Here is a 25,677-nt window from a genome sequence, read left to right as displayed (position 1 = left end):
CTCCTCTGGCTCCAGACAAAGTCGCTCACCAGATTCCTGTTCTCATCTTCTCTGCCATTCCTAACACACCCCATGATGCCTGTGCCATCTGCAAATTTCTGACCATGACACATCACTGAGCAGAAGTCTGAAGTGTATAAGGTGAAGAGAAGAGGGGCCAGCACCGTGACCCGAGGTGCACCAGTGCTGCTGAGCTGCTGAGTGTAAGACTTGATATCCTTCAGCCTGATATAGTGTGGTCTGTCTGTGAGATGGCTGCCGATCCAGGTAGCCTCTCCTCCACGTGTCCTATAGTGCCACCTACAGGCACTGCTTCACCTACCGCTGACTTGATAATTGACCTGTCCTTTATTCTGAAGGTCACCTTCTTCCTGTTGAGGACACCCTTCACCACCTGTGTTATCCGGGGTTTTTTATTAGAAAAACATGCTGTCTTGACAGAGGAGACCTCATCCACACAGATATTCATGTAGTCAGTCAGACAGCCGGCGATCCCTTCATTGTCCTTATCACGTGGATCCAGCAGCACATCCCAGTCAGCGGATTCAAAGCAGTCTCTCTGCATTTCCCGATACAGTGTGGTGAAGCAGAGGGGTGTACTGTAGCTAAACAACGTTATGGTCTGACTTTCAGAGTGGGGGTAGAGGTGTGACTCTGTATGCATCCCTTACATTAGCATACAGTAGATCAGTTGTCCTGTTATTCCTAGTGGACAGTTCACAAACTGGTGGAAGCAGGCAAAGTGGAGTCCAGTGAGACGTGATTAAAATCCCTACAGATAATGAAAAGTGCCTCTGAGTACTGTCTGCAGTCACAGGCAGCATCTGCATCATTAATTATTCAAGACCTTGAATGTGTTTTGGACTGTTTTGGACTACATTTTGAAAAAAGCAAACTGAGTCTAAATAATTAAGGTTGAGTCTGTCATTGTTAGCATCTACATGGATGTTAAAATCAATCAGCAGAGCTGTTTTATAGTTGCTGCGTGGGACGCTCGAGGGCACTTACCCAGAAATAGGAAAGTGAATGGATGCAAGCGCCTTGAGGCGACTGTTGTTGTGATTTGGCGCAATATAAATAAAATTGAATTGAAAAAATGCATATAGAATGATGATTTAATTGGTTATTTAAGCGTATTAAAAGGGCTTATATAACTTAATATATAATCCTGGAATCCCTTGTGGGGACTATATCGTCCTCCTGGGGGGGATCGTGTGATCTAGAGGGCTGTGATTGGGAGAAACAGCCTCCACAGTCTAAACTAACGTGTTTTATTGTTGGACTCCTTTAAAGGAAACAAGTTACAATTTTTACACTGCAAAATTGAAGTAATTAATTTTCATCCATTGCCTGCTGAGAAAAGAACATAATGAGAGTACGACTGCAATACCAGATAAACACTTCTCATTTCTCATATTTGTTTTTGTTACTAAGCTGTGTACATACTGGCAGCACTTCACTCATCGAACATTGCTTTGTAGTTGATGTCTCGTGGCCATTCCCCCTCTGGCTTCCTACCACTCCTCCTCCTGACTGTGAATGCTGCTGCCTGAGCCCAGCCCCTCCTCAGCCTGAGGAGCTGCTTTTACTCACTCAAGCACCACAGCAAAGGGACACAGGAATCATGACTCCGCTATCGAGGGCAGCCTCTATGCAAGCTCCTCCAACAACAGACACCTTTCCCACAGCTGATCTTCAAGGCAGAATACATCACGAAGAATCTCTAAGAACCTTTTCTTTCATCTTTCCTCTCTGAAACTCACATTTAAGTTTTCTGAAATTCAAATTTTGCTACAACAAGATGAGTGTGAAAAAAAAGGCTGCACTTGTCATCAGCTGGCAGAAGTCATTTTCCATCATGGCCCCTTGGAGGAAAGGTAAAGTCTCCTTTTTTCCTCTCAGAAAGTCCTGAAGCCTTGGAAATGGCTCCGTCGTCGTTTACACAGTGATGTCCGTGACTTTTGTTTCTCAGCTGTTCTTGTTCTTCAGTGTTTTGAATCTTGAGCAGCAGATGTGAGAGTTATTGTTCTATAAAATTAAAAGCTGATGTCAGTTTCCATGTTTTTGTTTGTGGTACTTGTGCAACTACTAGCAAGCTTTCAGTTTGTAGCCATTTAATCATCAGTTAAAGGACAGCCACTAATTTCATCAACACAAAGACAGCACCAAGAATGGGAGAGACTAATAGAAGCAGTTCTGACTCGAGTTACAGTGCTCCTGCACATTCTTGTCTTATCTTAATGGTTTTTGATAAGATGGGGCCCCACTGACTTTGATAAAGAAGACCGAGTAGCACGGATGGATGGCACCGTGGTCAGGAAGTAGTGGAAAACATAACAGGGACCCCAGCTGTGCCTTCTGTTTCAATATAAGCTCAGTGTAGGAGGCAGATACAAAGTAACATATGCTACTAGCTTGATTTCCTGCCCTCACAGCAGGGCTCATCGGATTTATTTTATGTTTGACTGCAGATAAACTGCAGTGGAATTCCTGTTGTGAAACTTTGTTATGCAAATATTCTTTTTAGTACTCAAGTCTAACTGTAATAATAAGACAACACATTTAGAAATGTTCTATTGAAAACAACATTGCTTTAGAAAATAAGAAAGGGCTATGACTGGGGATGCTGTTTTAGGTCCCAGGCCAGTAATGATCGATGCGCTGGGAAGGACTGAAGGGCTCGATGCTTGACTTACTTTGTTATCTGTTCTGTGTACGTAAAATATAAAGGCAATGTCAGTTTCCTTGTTTTTGTTTGTGATACTTTAGTCGGTTGAACAAATCCAGGAAAAAACTGCTTATTTGTCATAATTTATTCAGAATAAACAGTTTCATCAAGATTTAATGACTAAAGACAATCACTAGTTTTCATGAAATTGATCGAGATCCAGACAAGAATTTGATGACTTCTCCACGTCCCTAACAGGAAGCATGAAATTAGACCTGATGGATGTCTCGTAGACAAAAAGACACTGATAATATTCCACCACCTTGGCTCTAAGCCCAGAAGACCAGCCTTCCTAAAACAACAAAAAATGCTTGGCTGCTCCACCTAAGCCTCTTCTTCTGCAGCTCCAGATGATAAGTGGTCAGTTTAACCACCCACAGTGACCCTGACAAACACACACCACAGCAGGGCTGTAAAAATAGCAGGCCTGTCGCAGCCTGTTTATGACCTCGTGTTGTCAGAGGCCAACTAAACCAACACCTAAGCCCAAAGGCTTTCCATATGTGTTCTGTGTTGTTTTAAAAAAGAGACAAATGTCGTTCTCTGCATTAAGAGACAGCCAGAGGGCACAAACCAGAAGGTTTAGTCAACATCTATAAGAAAATTAAAGGGCTCCGGAAAACCACCTTTTATAAGAGCGTGTGCAGTTTGAAGGTGATTTCATGGGAAGAAAAAAAGAAAGTGCTTCACTTAAGGATGTATGATGATCGTCTTTGGAGCCACATTCACAGTTTGTATTTCTTCCATTTATGATACTTTTGCTTATTCAGCATGTTGCACACATACAGTATACTTTTGTCATGTTTTTTTATTTAGAAATAAATATTATCTTTATTTTAAAAATAATTTTTACTGGAAACTTTAAGTAACATAGCCTTTACCCAAAAAATATCACAGTTTAGCTTCCTCACCTGGTTACTGGCATCACAAATGAAAGAAACAACTGAGGTTATTATCATATCATCATTATTATTGGTTGAAAAATGTCCAGCAGACAAAAAAACATCTGATGTCACCAGAGCTGCTTAAAATTATTTCCAGATAACTGCTAACCTGCAGATTAAACACAAACTGGAGAACTTTATTTGTTATCGTAATAAAACAAATGATTCTGAGATGCCAAAGTTTTTGTTATTTTTTTGAGGAAATTCATTTTGCAAACATGTAAGTCCATACGAGCACCATCACCCAACTGTTGCTTTGGCATTTCTGTTCTTAGATGGAATAACTGATTAGATTCTTAATAATAATCATTAAACCATACTCACAATGCAACATTAACTAAGGTCTTGATACCACTTGGGTGCACTTGAATCCAGTGACATACATTTTATCATCACACAGTGCGCGTGAGGGTCCGGAGACAGGATGTTTCTAGTTCCCTCTGCCTTCGAGGCGGCTCAGAGCTTTGTTATTAAGGTGTGAAAGCTTAGGCATCAGGAGAAGGCAACAGGGCACTCTGCTTACTCTACTTTAACAGCATTAGTCCTCAACTCAGACTTTTTAAGTACTCGCTTGATTGAAAACTCAGTGGAACGTGAATAAATATGATGGAAACAGCTGAAGGACGCCTTCAGACAGAGACGAGCTTTAGAATGAATTTGGGTGGGGGCAGCGTTGGTGGACTGTAATAATATGTTGCTGGGTTTAGAAAGCACTGACACTAGGAACAGAGACTGCTGTAAATTACAGGATAAAATACCTGTTTGTGTTGTTTGGCCAGGATGAGGACAGCTGGATCACGGCGACACCTAACCAGCTGACAATTACTGCACAGAGAGCACTTTAGGGATGGATGGCGATTGGATCACAATGGCCAGAAGTCTGTTCACATGGCTGACGTGGCTTTAGTGTGTAATTACACTCGCCCATTTTTGTGTGCAGGCTATTCACACGAACAGACCTCCACTGCACAGGGGTACAGGATTATTGAGACGAGCTGCTGTACGTAGTTTAATCGCTCTGATGGTTTTGTCTTTTCTGTTACTTGTTTATGGAAATAAATTCGTGGGCTCATCAGCTGCTATTTGGCTTTGACAAGTAAACTCTGCAAAGGAGTTACAACTGATAACAAAGCAACCTCGCCAAATGGACACGTGTGGACCTGCCTCCTCTTCTCCAAGGAGAAGCATCAGTGCTGGCTAACTCTGGGTTAATGCAATTAAATGAACAAAACCTTTAATTCAAACTGAAGGGAAACTTGTGAGTGGTCAGAGAGTGAGGGCAAAGAGACAAAAGAGTAGCACGATACTATTCATATAATAACTGCTGCTCAGCCTACCTTCAGCACTTTGTGAGATGCTATTAAAATACACTAAAAATGTTCACATTATTTCAGATATGGTTATTATAACCTTGTGTTGATGAAAAACGCTGATACCTAGTGTAGCTTTCTAAATGTAATGTTCTCCTCATTTTGTAAGAGTACTGATAATCTCATCTGTATTTCCTCGAATAGTTATCATGTGCTCAAAGTAACAATCTTTAAAGGCAAGTATAGTGCTGTCTTTCAGGCTACATATAATTTAGTTCTAACAGCAGTATGAGCTCAGCTCTGTATGCTGTGTATTTAAAACCAACAACAGTAGCCAGGATGTGTTAAAATAGGATTTGGCATGAACCCTAAGATCAGGTGTAGCAGTGCACCGTGTGGAAAAGAATTCCAAGTCACATAATCACTCGTTTTGTGAGCCGCAGGCTGTGATCAGCTGACGTGCTGCTCACTGCTTCTTGTGGATTTAGGGCTCCAGCTGAATTCAGCAAGATATAAGCAGATGTTACAAACACTGTGAGGCTGATTTGTAATGCCAGTATAAATCAAAAATCATCAAATTAAATAAATTCACAATATAAATAAGAATAATTGATGTAACCTGTCATTGACTGTCCACCATAAAGAATCATAGGGAGTCATTAAACTTAACCACAGTACTGCAAATTCACCATTTTAACAGTTTTAGATGCTCACTGCTGATATTTATGTCAACTTTGAAACCTCTTGTGAAAGACGTCCTGAACCTTACTGACTCTTTTAATCTTGTTCAGTCGGCGCTCCCTCCCATGAGCGTGCACGTACTTTGGATTCAGTCTTATCTCGTGCTCTGTAATTATGTGATATTCAAATTTGCAGTTTAAACTTTTCTGATCACGTCTGTTATAATTCAAATTTCTGCGCCATGTCCACCAGTTAAACCTCTTTTATGTGTGCGTGACCCCTGCATCATCACTGCTGGACATTCTTCTGCTGTTTATCAGAATATTGGGCCCCTCCCTTGGACAATCGCTCCCTTAAGCCGTGAGCTCATCATCTGCTCACTTTGTTCAGCGCCGCTTCTTCAAATGCTCTTGAATTTTGCTTCTTTTAAAACCAACTGTGTTAAACCTAAAACGTATCCCTGGACTCAGGCTCTCAGAAGGATTTGTAGAAAAGCAGAAAGTCTTGAATGTATTCTCATTTCAGCCTGGTTTCCAAATGTTACATAGAACTGAAACTGTGCTTTTAAAAGTTTGTAATGATCTTTTATTAGTTGCTGACAGACCTGAGCTCGCTCTGCATTGTGGTATTCTAGTGTTTACACTGGACAGCTGTGTGGGTAATAAAGGAGCTGCCCTTGAATAGTTTAGATCCAATATAACCGACAGCAGTTTTGTGGCTCCTCCTCTGACATCCTGTTTTTATTAAATGACTTGTGTCTCATTCATCTTTCAGTTCAGGCCGCCACCGTTTACAGTTACAATGTCCCTTCTTTCTTATTGAAACCACACAGAGGGAAGCTGTTTCTCACAAACACACACTGCTTTTACATGTTTTCTTCTGTGCTTAGACAAGAAAGACTTCCACTTTTATTCATATTATTTTACATTTATAGTTTCGTCAAAATTCCCGTGCAAGAACTGCCTCCTCCACTCAGAGAGGATAAAAGCAAACAGTTTTTAATTTTGCATTTGCTTTGACAAGATATCCACCTTTGTTTTCTGGAAATATATTCGACCAAAATGCCCCAATGCCGTCAACATGTTGACGTTACACTAAGTGCTCAGTACTCCCTGTGACCAGCTGTAGCAGAAGCTGTAATTTGTGAGTCTCTTTGTTTCAAAATGCCATCCCAGGCACAGATCTACAGCAAGAACTCTATCCTCATATCATCCTCATCATAAAGGTGGTGACAAGTACTTGCACTGCTGTACAAGACACAATCTGACAGATGTACACATATACACATATCACCCCTCCCAAAGTTAACAAGGTCTCATTTGTGGTAGTTTCCTCCACAGTATCTCCTTTACAACATTTAAACATAATGATAGACAAGGTACCATGCATGTTACCGTGTATATGACAAGAAGAAAGCTACAACTGTGTCTGGCTAAGAAAGAGCTTTGTCTAAGGAAGTAAGATTCTTGGCCCTGGAGTTCAACCAGGAAACTGTTCCCAAAATTTTTAACCATGATGACAAACATTCTTCAACCGAATAACTTTTTACTCAAAGACGTGTTCGCTGGATTCAAACCGTTTCAAACAGCTCAGAAAATGGTTAGGACAGTCAACACAGTATTGAAGGACTTCCTAAAATATGAAAAATGACAATTGATACATATTTCTTTTTCTATTTAACAGGTAAAGGAGACAGTAAAAACACATTACTGGACAGTGAGGTTGTCCTGACAAAAATGAAGCTTTTTATTGACCAGGACAACTCACACCCCGAGCTGAATTCTCAGCTTGATGAAAAGCCTGGGCAGCCTCAGATCAAGCCTGGCTCCAAATATCTATCTGCCATTTTGTCAGATACTCATCTCTCAAACTTGTTCAAGTGTGAATCAGAGGACTCTGGAGTGGAGCTTCCCAGCGGAGCTCATTCACCATCCACCCCAACAGGATCTGAGCAGAGCTTTGTGGTGCACAGTCGAGAGTCTTCCTGTGACTCCTCCAACTTAAACTCTGAGCCCACCGTCCTCTCTGACAGACTTGTTGCAGATACAAAGAGCACTGAGAAAAACCAGGCAAATGACTCAGCGGATAACAGTTTAAATACAACAGTGGATACACAGGATAGTTTGTTAATTCATTCAAATACACTTATTTCTTCGGCTATAACAGTAGAGTTGCACATAGGTGAGGATGTGAACCACTGCAGGGTTTCAGGTCCTGAACAAAGTGAGGATGCTGAAGAGTCCAGGGCTGTGACAGGAAGGACCAGCTCAGAGGATACGAGGCTTGGAGAGCAATCCTTAATACAAAGCTGTGATGACATGACAAGCAAAGTCTTTGAACCCGAGCCTATTAAAAGGAGTATCACCAGTGACAGCCTGGAAGAGTACATGGACGAATGCTGCAGATTAAGTAAGGTAAGAAAAAAGCATCACTGAACATCAGCTGATCCTTCCTCACACTTTACAAGGGTGCAAACTGAGCAGACTAATGTAGCCCCGATGTTTCTCGATGATATGTTTGTATGTATGTATGTTTATATGTGACATACACAATCATGCAGAGCAGTGAAATGCTTGTGTCCGAGCTGCAGACACAACCGTGCCATTCCAGGGCTTGGTTTTTTTGTTAGCATGGGGGGTCTAGCCAGGACCCTTACTGGATGGGAATTGAACTTGCGACTCCCACTCCAAAGGTGTGACTATCCAGCTGCCAGGACTGGATAGCCCTGGCAGCTGGATAGTGAGATGCCAGATGAGCTGGCATGTCAGAATTTCCTAAATCAAATCTCCAGTAGAGGTAGGCGGATCGATCCAAATATCGATAGTATCGATACCAACACTAGTATTGGTATCGGATCGATACATTGCTTCTATCCTTCAGTGTGTAGCCCGCTGAGCTGTGTTAATTATTTCTTTGGGAAAAATAAACCTCCAACATGCACTATGAAAAATGTCCAAAGCTTTTTGTGTGCTAAAAGACAGAAAAACATTCCAGGTCTCCAAAAATCCAGTTTCTGTTTAAAATGTTTCACAATTTGCTAGTTGAGAATTCGTCTCATTAATCATGGCACACTACTCTCCCCCATTTAGCTGCCTGAGTCACATCGACAGTACTGGCCCTGTATTTACTTGGTACTGGATCGATACCAAAATGTGTAGTGTGGCACAGCACTGCTGTGAACGAGGGAAAGTGTGAATGTTGAAGGTTTTTGATGAAGCGTCCAGGAAAGTATCTACATGTTAAATGACAACATATGTGTGTTCAAATAGCATCGACACACAGCTTCAGGTTTTTTTATTTCTATATGATAATTCTTCATAATTAAACAATAAGAACAAGCAGTCTGATGTCCTGCAATCATTATGAAGCTATAATCTGAAATACAATAACACATTACGTTTTTGCACAAAGTATCGGTATCGGATCAGTGTCATCGATACCACCCTGAATTTTACTTGCTGTCGGATCAGAAAGGAAATCAGTGGTATGGCACATCACTAATCTTCAGGCATAACACATACAGTACTGCCCAAAGATTTTACAGTGTAATGTCTTATTGAAACCAAGTCACTGAACAGCTACAGTTAGTGCATCAGTTCATACAGTATCCAATCAAGCATTCTGCTAAAGACTATGTTTCAGTTTAGTTCTGTTATGCTTTTAGTGTTTAATATATTTATTATTTTCCACAATGAAATACAAAAATACAAAGAATCAAATAAAAGTAAGAGAGGGGAAAAAATAAAAAATAAAAATAAAAACCCACCCTAACAAACAACACCCCTGTTCGCTGTCAAGTAATCAAAAGTTTAAAAGGAAAAACTTCAGTGCAAAATAACACCAGCCAAGGTATACAGAATAAGAAGAAAGAAAAAATAAGCAAACAAATATAATTAAAAATAGATAAATAAATAAATAAAGGTCATTCCTGAACCTGTGTAGATGGTTGGTCAAAAAATATCAAAAAGGGTTTCCAGACTTTGTTAAATTTATTTACAGAGCCTCTCTAAACGAACCTAATTTTCTCTAATTTAAGATGAAATAATACATCCTTAACCCAATGCGAAACTGTGGGCGGGGCTGCATCCTTCCACTTCAAAAGTATTAGACGTCTTGCCAATAGTGTAGAGAAGACAATAATTCTTTGACCCCCTGCTGGTAGTGCCAGACCATCGGAATTGACCCCAAATAAAAATAAAAGTGGATTGAGTGACACTCTTATCCCAAATATGCATCAGGGCTCGCAAAATCGCTAGCCCGACGTCCCGGGGCTAGCGATTTTTCCAGTCGGGCTACCAAAATCTATCTCTGCCCTGCCCGTCGGGCTATCATAGGAAGGAAAAATGTATGTCAATGCTTTTGCATTCTTTCGGAAATGTAGCTGGGTAATTATGTCATTGGCATCGGTGAGCCACTGTCAATATGTGACATATTGAAATTGCGTTTGAATTTGCGCTTGTTTTTTGCTTTCACTTTGCAATCGCAGGAACTGTGTATAGAGAGCGACAGCACTGATTGGTGGGTGATGATAATTTGCGCACCAATTCCTCTGACATCGTCTTATCAATCGTTAGCTTACTATGCAAACATGACAAGTGAAATCTCCCGCAGCTTAAACATGTGAGAGGTTGATCGCGCAGAGAATCGCTGAGCGTTATGTGAGTGCCTGTGTAAAAGCAGCAGGATATATATTTTAGTTCTGCTGAGCCAAATAAGACAGGTCAGGGTGAAGAAGGGACAGCCAAAGAAAAGCTTACCACAAAACGGAAAAGTTATGACAAATCAGACTATAAGGCAAAAAGAAAGTGCAGCTTTATGGTTTCATGGACAAAAGAATTTCTGTGGCTGCAATATGACGAGCTAAATAATAACCAGGGCTGCACATAAGTGGTCCGCAGGTGCGCATTCACTGTCAAAATAAAAAACGCGCACAAGATAAGAAGTTGCAACGCGTGTTTGCGTACATAGGATTTTCTGGAGGAGGACAGACATTTGTTTAGAACTCTTAAAGATGTCGAAGAAGCTCCTTTAAGCAATTACTTTGGTTTGCCTCCACCTCCAAAGAAATGTCAGAAGGAGTCCGAACCACAAAAGAAGCGCGTATTCTCGGAAAAGTGGTTGCAGGAGGTGAGCTGGCTTAAAACAAATGATGAACGCACAGAGATGTGGTGCAGAATGTGCCGTGAAAATCCCACTCTAGCTGACAAAAACACTGCCTTTTATATGGACGCAAACGCGAGTTGCAACGTCTTATCTGGTGCGCGTGTTTTATTTTGACAGCGAATGCGCACATGCGGACCACTTATGTGCACCCTGTAAATAACATAATGTTCTGCCGGGTGTGTTGTTGGTTTTCCCTCGATTTCTGAGTCGACAAGCGCCTTTGTTACTGGGACCAGTCATTTTAAGAAAGGCCCCCATTAGAACCCATGAGAAATGCAAGAAATGCATTATTGCTCAGTCTGCAATATCTTTCCCAGAACAAACACCAATTGCAAATAACATACTAAAAATAAACCTGAAAAATCTGTTTAGAACAGCTACTATGTTGCAAAGAGTGAACTACCACTGGCACAATGTAGCAGTCTTTGCAAACTTTAAAAACCCGTGACTTCAGTGGAAATTTCAAATTCAGGATCTGACACAGACTGATTCATGTCCTACACAGTTCTTACAAGTTCATAGAAATTTCTGTTTAATTAGAACCAAGTATTTGAGTTGATGATTGTAATTTTTATACAATGTTGTAATTTGTGTTTCAACAATTTTTTGATTAATGTTTTGTTTCTGTTACAATATTATACTTTAATGTATAATATTGTAACGAAACACAACATCAATCAAAAAATTGCTCTCTTTTTTTATTCGGGCTACTTAAATTTATTTTGGGCTACCAAAAACTGAAGAGTCCCTGCCCAAAGGGCTACCAGGGATTTTGAAATTTTGCGAGCCCTGTGCATGACAAAGCCCCACAGACATCCGTCCAGAACTTCTGTATTTTGGGACAGGACCAAAACATATGGATCAAGGTGGCCTCTGCCAATTTACATCTTTCGCACGTTGGGTCAATCTGGGGATACATCTTTGCCAATTTTGATTTGCTAACATGAACCCTGTGCACTATTTTAAACTGCAGAAGGCAATGTCTTGCACACATGGAGGACGAGTGAATATTACTTAAAACATTGCCCCAGTCTGCTTCAGTAATACAGATTTTAAGATCCTCTTCCCAGGATTGCTTAATTGCAGACATAGAACAAGAACCCAGGCGCAAAATCAGAACAAGTATTGATGATATGGCCTTTTTCTTAGCCGGGTTAAAACACATAATGTCATCCATTACATCATGAGGGGGTTTATTTGGGAACCCTGGGATAGAGCCTGAAAGAAAGTGTCATATTTGTAGGTACCTAAAAAAATGAGAGGGGGGTAAGTTGTATTTATTAGTCAGCTGTTCAAATGAGGCAAACGTGCCGTCAATGAATAGTTCTTTTAAAGATCTCAGCCCTCGCCTCTGCCAGCCCTGAAATGTGGCATCAGACAGTGAAGGGGAAAAAACATAGTTGGAAGCTACTGGGCTGCCTAAGCAGATCTTCAGAAGATCAAAATGTTTTCTAAACTGAAAGCAAATCTGGATAATATTATTAACTATAGGATTCTCAATTGTCAGGCTTTTGGGTAACGGGATAGATGCACCTACGACAGACGATAGCAAGAAAGAACCAGAAGAGAGCTTCTCCATTTCTACCCATACGGGTCCGCTGCAGTCGTGCTGATAGTGCAGCCAGTAGGTCAGACAGCGTAAATTGGAGGCCCAGTAATAATAACGGAAATTCGGTAGAGCCAGGCCTCCGTCTTGCTTTGATTTTTGCAGATGTGTTTTATGCAAACGTGGTTTCTTGTTGTTCCAAAGGTGTGATGTAATTACAGAGTCCAATTTCTTAAAATAAGCATTCAGAATGTATATAGGGAGGCTTTGAAACAGATAAAGATATTTGGGTAATACAGACATTTTAACTACATTCACTCTGCCAACTAACGAGAGAGGAAGCGGCAACCATTTTGACAAGTCTTGTTGCATACTGAGGTGTAACTTAGTAAAATTTTCTTTAAAGAGATCACTGAAGTTTTTCGTCACAGTTACGCCGAGATAGACAAAACTGTGCGTTGCAATCTTGAAGGGAACAGTAATGTTTGCTAATGTGGAAAGAGGCATATTTAGAGGCAGTAATTCACTCTTGTGTAGATTCAATTTATAGCCTGACACAAGCCCAAATGTATCAAAAAGTTCAAGAATGGAGGGAATTGTTACCTCAGCCTCGGATACAAACAGCAGGAGATCATCGGCATAGAGAGATAATTTATGCTCAGTGCCATATCGCGAAACGCCTTGAATGGCACGATTACTTCTTATAGCTATTGCCAACGGCTCAATAGCTAATACGAAAAGGAGGGGGCTGAGGGGGCAGCCCTGACGGGTTCCACGATGTAAGCGGAACGGTTTAGAATAATGGTTATTAGTGAGTACCATAGCTGAAGGACAGGCATAGAGTAATTTCACCCAGGATAAAAAGGAACTTCCAAACCCAAATCTTTGTAAGGTCTCAAATAGATATTCCCATTCTACTCTATCGAAAGCCTTCTCTGCATCCATGGAGAGAAGGCATTCGGAAGCAGCTTGACCGGGGGTGTACATTATATTGAGTAGTCTACGAATACTAAAAAAGGAGTGCCTGTTTTTAATAAAAACCAGTCTGATCTGAAGAGATTATGTTGGGTAAAACTTTTTCAGGAGTGAAATCTGCCTGTAGGATCCACATCCCAAAGGGTTTTTATCTTTTTTGGGAAGTAATGTTATACAAGCTTGATTTAGGCTATCAGGCAAAACACCTTTGGCAAGAGAGTCAGTATATAATGTAGCTAACACAGGGGCTAGTTTTCCAGCAAAGGCGGCATAAAACTCGTTCGGTAAGCCATCAGGGCCTGGTGATCGGCGAGACTGTAACGATTTTATTGCCGCTATGATCTCCTGTTCTGTTTTTAGTTAAATGGCTGTTACAAATAGAATTTCCTACAGCCAGCAGTGATGACACGTGCTGGATGTGTGCAAGGTCTAGTTTGTACAAAAGCTACACTTGTTACATTCGCCTGTATATTGTGCTGACTGTTACCATTTTACACAGATTAAAAACGACTCAAAAGACTCTATAAAGAAGTTTTACATGTTCATACTGCATTAACCTTTGATACTAGTATCATAATTTATATTTTTGTGTGAGTGGGATATATATTATTGTGTGAGTGGCGCCTGTGTCCGGCAGCCTCGCCTCTGTCAGTGCGCCCCAGGGCAGCTGTGGCTACAATGTAGCTTGCTATCGCCAGTGTGTGAATGTGTGTGTGAATGGGTGAATGACTGAATGTAGTGTAAAGCGCTTTGGGGTCCTATGGACTAGAAAAGCGCTATACAAATGCAGGCCATATATATAACCTCATGGTTGCTGCCTTTTCACGACGCTACAGTTCATTGGCCTGTACCTTCATGTAGGCATGTACATATAATTGGTTCAAACTGGTGATAATATTGCTGACAGCAATAACAATAGTCATCTCAAGCCACTTTGTATTGCAAGATAAAGATGCTACAATATTAGAGAGAAAACTCCATCAATCATTGCCAATGGTAGAAAGAAGGATTAACCTTTGAAGAGGAAAAGTCCTCCAGCAGAATCAGGTCCGTCGTCTGACACAACTGACCCTGATTGTGGGGGACGAGAAGATAAGAAGTGTATGTAGCATCCCCGGTTGAAAAGATGGTCTCTCAAACTGATGGTTCACAATCCTTTTATCAAACAGCCGTGTATGTGAACACACCGTAAGAGCTACAACATACAGAATAAAAGACTATTAGTAAATCAAACAGTGTGTTACCTTTAACCTTTTGACTTATTCATTAATCACAAATTAATTCTCTTTACCTTACATAACAAATAACACTAAAACTTGTAAATTATTGCATATAACTGGGAAATCGTTGCATCACTGCCTAAACATGACGAGGTACATTAGCACCCTCTAGTGGGTGAAAACTTAGCCTTTATGCTTAGTAGCGGTCAGCAGCTATATGCTCCGTAAAACAACAAAATACATATCTGTAATAGAGTGAATTGTTGCCCCCCAGTGGTAAAATACAGAAGTGCCTGTTACAGGGCTAGTTCTTGGTTGACCAATATATAACAACAAAAAAGGGTAGTTTGTGCACCGCTAAAAAAACAACAAGTTAGTGTGTGATGTCCTGCTGTTCAATAAAGGCACCTATCCACGTCCTTCTGTCCTGATCTTTTCAAGAGCCTAATCCAGAATATCACAACTGGCGACGAGGATTCTAAAGATTTCCACAGCGTGACAGAGGCTGTAGAAGGGCTGTGTTCACATGTAAGGAAAGAGACAAAACGAGACGTTTTCTTCACGGCTGCAGCGGAACAGTTTTGGTGAGCTAACATGGCGATGCATGTGGGTCGTGTTGAAGAGTATAATGAATCGAAGGAAGATTTTGAGTCATATTTGGAGCGGTTGGAGCAATGGATGTTGGCAAATGATGTTTCCGATGAGAAGAAGGTGTGCACGTTTCTCTCTGTGATCGGAGCAGATGCATACAGGCTGCTAAAGAATCTTGTGTCTCCGAGGGTACCGAGTACCATGGGATATGCAGCGCTGACTGGAGCGTTAAGTGCGCATTATAAGCCGACTCCAGTGGTGATAGCTGAGCGTTTTCGTTTTCAGAAACGTAACCAGAAAGAAGGGGAGGCAGTTTCTGACTATGTTGTCGCCCTGAGGCAGTTGTCAGCCACATGTGATTTTGGACAATATTTGGATGAGGCCCTGAGGGATCGTTTTGTTAGTGGGCTGCGTTCTGATGCTGTGCAGCGCAAGCTACTATCGGAGAAAGATCTTACATTTCCACGTGCGTGTGAGATTGCCATATCCATGGAACTCGCTTCGAAAAATACGATGGAGTTCTCAGGACGCCAGGACCCTCACCACGTAAATGCCTTGACAAATGCTCCAAATTTCTTCAACAAAGGATGGAAAGGACAGAACAGGCAAGAGGGCAATAACAAGCCAAAGAACTGGAAGGGACCTAAAAAAGACACAGGAACAGGAGTGAAGCAACCATGTTATCGTTGTGGTGGAAAGCATTCAGCACGTGAGTGCAAATTTAAGAGTGAAAAGTGTCATGTTTGTGCAAAAATAGGACACATTGCACGTGCTTGCAGGAATAAAAAATTCAGTCAGCAAAGTCAGTATTTGGAAACTGAGGATGAATGCTCAAGTAGGAATGATGAAGCTGAACTTTTTGGAGTTTATTCAATGTACTCCATCACCTCCAGTGAGAAGGGATACACAGTGGATGTTGCGCTTGGGAACAAGAACACCACCATGCTGCTGGATACAGGATCAGCAGTGTCGGTAGTATCAGACAAGTATTATCAGATGCATCTCACTCATTTCCCTATAAAACCAGCCAGTGGGCTAAAGCTCAAGTCCTACTCAGGCCAACACATTGCTGTGCGTGGATATATTATGTTACCAGTACAGTATGGGACTCAAAACATCACCCTACCACTGATCGTTGTTCAGGGAGACAGACCAGCTCTGATTGGACGAAACTGGTTAAAGAAACTACAGCTGAACTGGAAACAGATTTTCACAGTACACAAGGTACTGGTGCAGAAAGAAGCAAAGCCAGGAGTACTAGAAGTGATTCAGCGCCATCAGGCAGTGTTTTCGGATGACCAAGGCTGCATAAAGGGATTTAAAGCTAGAATCCACACTAAACCAAACACTACACCAATTTTCTGTAAAGCTCGCCTAGTTCCTTATGCACTAAAAGAAGCTGTGGAAAAGGAGCTGGACAGATTGGAAAAGGTGAAGGTTATTTCAAAGGTTGAGAAAAGTGAGTGGGCATCCCCTATTGTTACTGTGCCAAAAGCAGACAAAACAATTAGGATATGTGGTGACTACAAAGTCAGTGTCAACCAGGAAAGATATCCACTTCCTAATACTGAAGATTTGTTTGCTACTTTAGCTGGAGGAACATCCTTCAGTAAACTTGACCTTTCTCATGCCTATCAGCAGCTACAGTTAGATGAAGAATCAGAGAAGTATCTGGTCATCAACACACACAAAGGTCTCTATAAGTACAATCGCCTCAGCTATGGTGTTTCCAGTGCTCCGGCTCTTTTCCAGTCTGTGATGGATCAAATCCTTCAGGGGATGGAGCATGTGACCTGCTTTTTGGATGACATCCTCATCACTGCTTCATCTGAAAGGGATCATTTGAAGAGGTTGGAGGAAGTACTCACACGTCTGGAGAAGCATGGTGTCAGAGTGAAGCTTTCCAAGTGCCACTTTCTTCAGAGCAGTGTGGAGTACCTGGGACATCGTATTGACAGGGATGGACTGCATCCTTTAGAGGAAAAGGTAGCAGCCATAGCAAATGCACCAGAACCAACAAACGTCACTGAACTGAAGTCTTTTCTTGGTCTTCTAAATTACTACAGTCGATTTTTGGAAAATCCATCCACCATTCTTCAGCCTTTGCATAACCTGTTGAGAAAAGATGCTAAATGGATTTGGACCATGGAATGTGCAAAAGCATTCAGGGATGCAAAAAGTCTACTGCTGCAGAACAAAGTGTTGGTGCACTACAGCACAAATCTGCCATTGAAGTTAGCCTGCGATGCGTCACCTTATGGATTGGGCGCAGTCATCTCTCATGTCATGGAAAATGGAGAGGAAAGGCCTGTGGCTTTCGCATCAAGAACATTAACTGAAGCTGAGCGAAAGTATGCCCAGATAGAAAAAGAGGCCCTTGCCATAATTTTTGGAGTAAAGAAATTCCATAAATATCTGTATGGAAGGAAATTCACCCTCATAACAGATCATAAGCCACTGCTGGCTATACTAGGGCCAAAGTCAGCTGTCCCAACACTCGCTGCACTAAGAATGCAACGCTGGGCTCTTATTCTAATGGCATACAACTATGACATTGAATATAGAAGATCAGCTGAACATGCCAATGCAGATGCATTGTCACGTCTACCTCGGAATACGCCAGACAACATTGCAGAGGAGGGAAGTATCTTCTATTTCTCACATGTGGAAGAGCTACCAATAGTAGCTAAAGACATTGAGAGAGCAACCATGAAGGATCCAATCCTCAGCAAGGTCTGGAGCTACACCATGAATGGGTGGCCGAGTTACATGCAAGACGAATCACTCAAGCCTTACTTTACACGCAGACACGAGCTGTCAGCAGAACAAGGATGTGTTCTTTGGGGACAACGGGTCATCATTCCACCAGTTTACCAACAGAAAGTGCTGGAAGACCTGCATCATGAACATCCAGGTATCTGTCGTATGAAAGCACTCGCTCGCAGTTACCTGTGGTGGCCAGGCTGTGATGGTGATATACAAGAACTGGTTCAAAGCTGCTCAGTCTGTCAGGCTGTACAGAAGTCACCACCCGTTGCACCACTCCATCCGTGGAAGTGGCCTGAGAGAGTTTGGCAACGGATTCACATTGATTTCGCTGAAAAAGGCAAGCAGTACTTTTTAGTTGTCATTGACAGTCATTCAAAATGGTTGGAAGTGTTCCCTATGCCATCCATTACCTCACACAACACCATTGAGGTTTTGAGAGGGTTATTTGCTTCATATGGACTTCCAGAAGAGCTTGTTTCAGACAATGGACCTCAACTTGTGTCAAAGGAATTCAATCAGTTTTGGAGTTAAATGGGATCAGACACACAGCTGTTCCTGCCTATCATCCTGCATCAAACGGGGCAGCAGAGAGGTCAGTACAAATCCTGAAACGATCCCTGATGAAGAATGTGCTGGAAACAGATGGTAAGGCCACATTGCCACTCAGCCATCGTTTGGCAAACTTCCTTATCATGTATCGCAGTACACCGCACACTGTGACGGGTCGTACACCAGCAGAGTTGTTCCTGAAACGTCAGATCCGGACTCGTTTCAGCCTGCTGAAACCTGAACTAAGCAGACACATTGAACAGAAACAGTCTGAGCAGAAGCGACACCATGATTACAAAACCCAACCTGTTCGTGTTTTTTCGGAGGGGGACGCTGTGCGTATCCGAAACTTCAGGGGGGGGGAAACAAAATGGACTCAGGGAACAGTTCTGAAGAAAATGGGAAGTGTTACTTACCTGATACAAGAGGGACAGAGAACACGCACAATACATGTGGACCACCTGTTACCATGGAGACAGACTGTGGAGAAACCCCCAGTTATATTTTCACCGGTTTCAGAGGGACGGCCAGAAGTGATTATGGACAGTGTTGTTCCAGAGATACCACCAAGTCCACCTGGGATTTTAACATCACACTCCTTACCTCCTGAACCACCTAAACAGACAACCGATGAACCACCAGTGTCCACCCCAGAAACCACCCAAAGCCCATCTGTGGAACGCAGATACCCAGAGAGATGCAGAGTTCCCCCAAAGAGACTGAATCTTTGAAAACGTAGAGTTATGTTTTAGTTATTTTACTACCAGTTATTTAGAAGTGAACAGTTTAATAATGAAAGTAATGGCTACATTTGTTCATTGTTCGTAAGGGCCACAGAATATTTCTTTTGGTGGGGGCAGTGAAATACATTCTTTCAAGGGTTGCTTATTTCAATTACAAATCTAAAAGGGGAGGAATGTAATAGAGTGAATTGTTGCCCCCCAGTGGTAAAATACAGAAGTGCCTGTTACAGGGCTAGTTCTTGGTTGACCAATATATAACAACAAAAAAGGGTAGTTTGTGCACCGCTAAAAAAACAACAAGTTAGTGTGTGATGTCCTGCTGTTCAATAAAGGCACCTATCCACGTCCTTCTGTCCTGATCTTTTCAAGAGCCTAATCCAGAATATCACAATATCTACAGGACAAACTTTGTTACAAACCTTGTTCCCTCATCAACCAGGTGCTAAGAAACTGCTTTCAACTCAGTGTTGCACCTTAATAGCCGTTCTTTTTCCCATTCCCGTCCATTAACCATAGAGCACACCTCTCTGTGCATTAAAACTCGCGCTTCTGCTATATGGTTTACGCCACTTGATTTACGGCACCTTGTCGCTCTGTGACTTTCAAAATAAAAGCATCCGCTCCAACAATATAATAGTCACTCATAACTTTACAAAACACTTTACAAAATATTAATGAGGTCATTTACAGTGTATATTATGTGGTTATGTGTGATAGCCAAAACCCAAAAGAGGACACTGGTGATAACTCACTGAAGCCATTGGTGCACATGCATCAACCTGCGTGCAGCCTGTTGCAGTCATTCCTAGTATTTGTTTAATATTTGTAGATAACCTGCTGTTAGTTGGGTATTTTGTCCTAATCCGCTTGCCGTACCTCCGTGTAGGTGTGTGTATGTTTTGAGTGGTACAGGCGCCATTCCGTTATTGAATCCAAGCATGTAAGTTCTCTGCTGCTGTGTTGGTTAATAAAACCACGTTAACTGAGTTTACTGCTTCATCATTATCATTCTGGTGAACATACAACATGGTGTCAGAAGCGACGGAACACGTACTTCGTAGTTGACGGTATTTTTTTTTCCGTCTCAAGTCTATTTTGTGGGTGCATTTTTTGTATCCGGACTGCAGCCAACATGGCGGAAGGATTCAGGAGGCCCGACCTGCTTGTTTTCGATGGTAATGTTGCTGAAAATTGGCGCATTTTTGAGCAAGAGTATGACATTTTTATAGCGGCGGCACACTCTGACAAGCCAGCGCGCACACAAGCCTACATATTGCTCAACTTAGCAGGTCCCGAAGCTATAGAACGGGAGCGGTCTTTTGTCTACGCGCCAGAAGTGAGAGAGCCCGGCGATGGAGGACGAGTCCTCATTCCTGCAGAATCGAAGGAGGATCCTGAGTGCCTCAAAAGGAAATTCAGAGAAATGTGCAGCCCACAAACCAACGTCACGATGGAAAGACACAAGTTCAACACGCGGAATCAGAGGACTGGCGAGACTGTTGAATCCTATGTAAGTGATTTACGGATTAAAGCAAAAAGCTGCAGATTTGGTGATCTGAGTGAAGAACTAATAAGAGACAGACTAGTTTGTGGCATCAACAATGACAATTTAAGGAAAGTGCTACTGCGTGATAGTGATTTAACGCTAGCAAAAGCCATATCTGTCTGCCAGATTCATGAAATGACTGAAGAGCATAATAAAACACTTGCTTTTCCTCAACAATCTGCATCAAATGTTGATGTGCTCCAGCCCAAATTTACAAGAAAGCACAGAGGAGATAAAATGAAAATACAAGGAGACAGGTCTGAAACTCAGCATGTCACTAACTGTACTAACTGTGGGGGCGCTCATGCTGCAAAAAAGAGTAAATGTCCAGCTTTTGGGCAGCAGTGTCATGCATGCAAAAAGTGGAATCATTTTAAGAAACGGTGCAGAGCTGTTCAGCCTACCCAAAACGTAGCAAGACACAGAAAGTCAGTTCATCATGTGGAACCAGACCAAGCTGATGACAGCGGAGATGACACATTCTACGTTGATGGAGTAAACCTGCAATATGCGATCCATGCAACTGATGTGCATGTGGAACACAAAGAGGAAGTTTTTGTCACTGTGCAGATTAATGGGATTCCTGTTGAGATGAAAGTGGACACTGGTGCTAAATGTAATGTGCTTCCCAAGAAAACAGTTAACATTATAAGAGCAGATAAACAAATGAAAGCGCACCCCAAGTCCGTTAACCTAGTAGCATTTGGAGGCAGCAAGATTCAAACCTCAGGTGTAATTAAGCTGCAGTGTTTTCTGCATGGACAGTCACATGTGCTATCATTCTTTGTTATTAATGAAGATCTTCAGCCAATACTTGGACTATGTGCGTGCAGAGAAATGGGACTTGTATCATTCAGCAATGACGTCCACCAATTGAGCACGTCTGCAGATGACCTGTCACAACAGCTTATCACAGAATACAGTGATTTATTTTCTGATGAGCTTGGAAGGTTGCCAGTCACCTATCGCATGACACTGAACCCAGATGTGAAACCAGTTGTTCGCCCAGCACATCGCATCCCTTTGGCCATGAAAGACAGAGTCAAGGCAGAGCTGGTCAGGATGGAGAAATTAGGCGTCATTACTCCCGTCTCAGAGCCGACAGACTGGGTGTCTTCTATGGTAGCCACCAACAAGAAGGGCAAAGATGAAATCAGGATATGCATAAATCCTCGAGATTTAAACACTGCTCTGAAAAGACCACACCATCCCATGCGCACAGTAGAAGAAGTGGCTGCAATAATGTCGAATGCTACTGTGTTCTCTGTTTTGGATGCTAAGAACTCTTTTGGCAGGTGTCATTGGATCAGAAATCATCCATGCTGACCACCTTCAGCACTTGTTTTGGTCGTTACAGGTTCCTCAGAATGCCTTTTGGTCTTAACGCTGCCAGCGAGGTGTTCCAGAGAGCCATGGAGCAGATATTCGCTGGGTATCCATGTGCCATCATTGTTGATGATATACTCATCGGCGGAAGAACCATGAAAGAACATGACGACAACCTGAGAAAAGTCCTTGATCGTGCCAGAGAAGTAAACCTGCGACTAAACCCATTAAAGTGCAAATTCCGGCTGAATCAGGTCAGTTATGTCGGACACATTTTCACAAGCGAGGGGCTTAAAGCAGACCCTTCCAAAACAGCCGCAATCAAAGAGATGCCAGTTCCAACAGATGTCCAAGCCCTGCAGAGGTTCCTGGGGATGGTCAATTATCTTGGAAAATTCATTCCAAACTTCAGCCATCTGTCAGCTCCTCTGCGACAGCTCACACACAAGGACAGCGAGTGGATGTGGGACACACAGCATCAGACTGCGTTCGAAGCACTTAAAGAGCACATGTCTAATCCACCTGTTCTGTCATATTATGATGTCAGCAAACCTGTGACACTAACGTGCGATGCATCACAGTATGGTCTTGGTGCAGCTTGCTTACAGGAAGGGCGACCTGTGGCATATGCTTCACGTACTCTGACAGACACTGAAACCAGATATGCTCAGATAGAAAAGGAGCTGCTGGCTGTTGTTGTCGCATGTACAAAGTTTCATGACTACATTTATGGCAAGCCTGTGGTCGTAGAAACAGACCATCAGCCACTGGTCACCATACTAAAGAAACCTATTCACGCTGCACCAGCCAGATTGCAGAGGATGTTGTTAAGGCTCCAAAAATACAACATCGCCCTCACATATAAATGTGGAAAACACATGTATCTGGCTGACACACTGTCTCGTGCTCCCAACAGCTCCACTTTCCAGCAGTCTGAAGAAGAGGACAACTTTGATGTCATGACGGTGAGCTGCATCTCTTCTTCACGCCTGGAGGAACTTAAAGGACACACAGCTGAGGATGAAACACTGCAAGCGCTCAGCTCGTTCATCAAACATGGTTGGCCACAACGACTCCACAACCTTCCCACGGCGGTTCATCCATATTTTCCTTTCAGGGATGAGCTGATTGTGGATGATGGCATCATTCTTAAAGGTTCCAAAGCCGTGATCCCAAAATCACTGCAAGGAGACTACATCACCATCATGCACAGAGGACATCCCGGCGTAGAAGCTACCAAGCGGAGAGCACGGGGGATCGTCTTCTGGCCGTTCATGTCAAGAGCTATTGAACAAACAGTTACTTCCTGCTCGGTGTGTAACAGCACTAAACCTCATCAACAAAAAGAGCCCCTTCATCTGCATGAAGTTCCAGATCTTCCTTGGTCAGCAGTGGCTACAGATATCTTTGAGTGGCACTGTCAGCACTATTTAGTAGTAGTCGACTCATACTCAGGCTGGTTTCAGATTGACCTGCTAAAGGATTTGACATCAGCGACAGTCATCAAGAAGCTGAAAAGACACTTCTCAGTTCATGGTGCTCCACACACTCTGATCTCAGACAATGGAAGGCAGTTTACAAGCCAGCGTTTCAAAGACTTCGCTTCACAGTGGGACTTTCAACATGTCACCAGCAGTCCAGAGTATCCTCAATCCAATGGGCTTGCTGAGAGAGCAGTGCGCAGTGCTAAACAGCTGATGGAGAAGTCACACAGAGATGGCACTGATGTATTTCTCAACCTGCTGAATCTCAGGAATGTTCCACGTGATGTGAACCTGGGTTCCTCTGCAGAACGACTTCCAGACAGACTCGAACTACGCTCCCAATCACAACGAAACTGCTCGTACCACAACACCGTGAATCTGAGAGAGTGAAAGCCCAACTTCTCAACAAGAGACTGACTCAGAAGGTCTGTTATGACAGATCCAGCCGACCACTTCCACCTCTCAACGAAGGACAAGTAGTGAGGTTACAGACCCCACAGGGTTATGACCCCACAGGGTTATGACCCCACAGGGTTATGACCGCACAGGTGTGGTGAAGGAACTTTGTAAAGAACCTAGATCCTACCTGGTACAGTCAGATGGAAACACTTACAGGAGAAATCGCAGACACATATTGCCTGTGTCTGAGCCTGTTACTGTTCAGAAAGACACTGATCATCATCATTATGATGGACTGCAGGGTGTGGGTGAAAACAATGATGTAGAACAGTTTAAAGACAGCACTCATGTTGAGAGCTCTTCTGATGTTTTGCATTCTCCAAGACCTTCCAAGAGTGATGGTGTTTACAGGACACGCTTTGGTCGTGTGTGCAAACCAAATCCAAGATATAGGGATTAATTGGGTACTGGTTAAAACTCAGAACATTTTCAGGTTTGATGTTTGATCCAACAGTAACTGATGTCCATGCTTCAAGTTAAATTCTGTTTGAGGTGATTTTCAGTAGTAATCATATTTAACTTTATACAGCAAAATGATATTTTTGTCATGTTTATTTCTTCCATCTGGTTGCAAATTTAAATGTTCCTAAGGATCAGCATATGTCACCTTTATGCTGTGATTATTATTATTCAGTATGCATTAAACTTTATATCCGGTTGGGGATGTACTAAAGAAGGGGGATGTAGATAACCTGCTGTTAGTTTGGTATTTTGTCCTAATCCGCTTGCCGTACCTCCGTGTAGGTGTGTGTATGTTTTGAGTGGTACAGGCGCCATTCCGTTATTGAATCCAAGCATGTAAGTTCTCTGCTGCTGTGTTGGTTAATAAAACCACGTTAACTGAGTTTACTGCTTCATCATTATCATACTGGTGAACATACAACAATATTCTTGGATTTTTTTATCCTACTCTTACCCATTAACTTTTGCCAACAAACTGGCCAAGCATCTTTTTCTTCGGGACAATGGGCCATGGAGCAACAACTTCATGTCAGTTACACTGTTTGCGTCAGAGATCAGCTGATTGCCCTGAAGCTGACTGGTCTGCTGGTTTGAACACAGTGATTGCAGCTGATACCTGGATTGAAACACACCAAGCATGCAGAGATGGACAGAAGAAGAGGAAAAAGACAGAGTGCAGTGAAACAGCAGAGAGTTTTGGAGAAACAGCGTCGTAAGTTTCCCCTCTATCTAATGTCACTGGCAAATACAATGGAGGACAGCACTGGCCCAAAGTCAAAGGAAGTATCAGAAGTCTAGTTTAATATGCTTCACAGAGAAATTGTTGCACCAGTATATTTCAGACAGCTACATTTCCTTTGAGGGCTTTTATGCTATTCAGGCTGCCGGAGACTGCACCGCTAGCAGTAGGAGGAAAGCAAAGGAGACTTGCTACTCTTGTTAATAACCGCTTACGTAACCCTGCTCACATCAACATCAAAGAGCATATTTGTTGCCAAGATTTTGAACTGTATCCTTTTGGTACACCCCAAAAACTCTGTTTCCTTGATGTGGTCTCGCTTTTCACTTCTGTCCCACTGGACACGGTCAGAAAATGACTACAGCAAGACAGCTCCTTAGAAAACAGAACCAGCTGTGCCACTAATCAGATTTGCATTACCCCCACATATTTTAGATACACC

The 25,677-nt window shown here is 42.4% G+C and overlaps 1 protein-coding gene across 1 annotated transcript in view; it reads left to right on the top strand.

The window, feature by feature from the left end:
* The first annotated feature begins 1,570 nt into the window (after nucleotides 1–1,570).
* The window catches only part of LOC146374446 (uncharacterized), a 52,178-nt gene continuing 28,071 nt past the window's right edge, over nucleotides 1,571–25,677 (top strand). The window contains exons 1-2 of the mRNA XM_084948528.1: nucleotides 1,571–1,877; nucleotides 7,347–8,077. Of these exons, the coding sequence (XP_084804654.1) occupies nucleotides 1,802–1,877; nucleotides 7,347–8,077 (807 nt within the window). The 5' untranslated portion in view covers nucleotides 1,571–1,801. The remainder of the gene's footprint in view (nucleotides 1,878–7,346; nucleotides 8,078–25,677) is intronic.

Source organism: Perissodus microlepis, chromosome 13, assembly GCF_051167445.1.
Source record: "Perissodus microlepis isolate ML-2025 ecotype Zambia chromosome 13, ASM5116744v1, whole genome shotgun sequence".
Lineage (NCBI taxonomy): Eukaryota > Metazoa > Chordata > Actinopteri > Cichliformes > Cichlidae > Perissodus > Perissodus microlepis.
The sequence above is the reverse complement of the archived record's forward strand: the minus strand, read 5'-3'. Positions and strand labels throughout refer to the sequence as shown.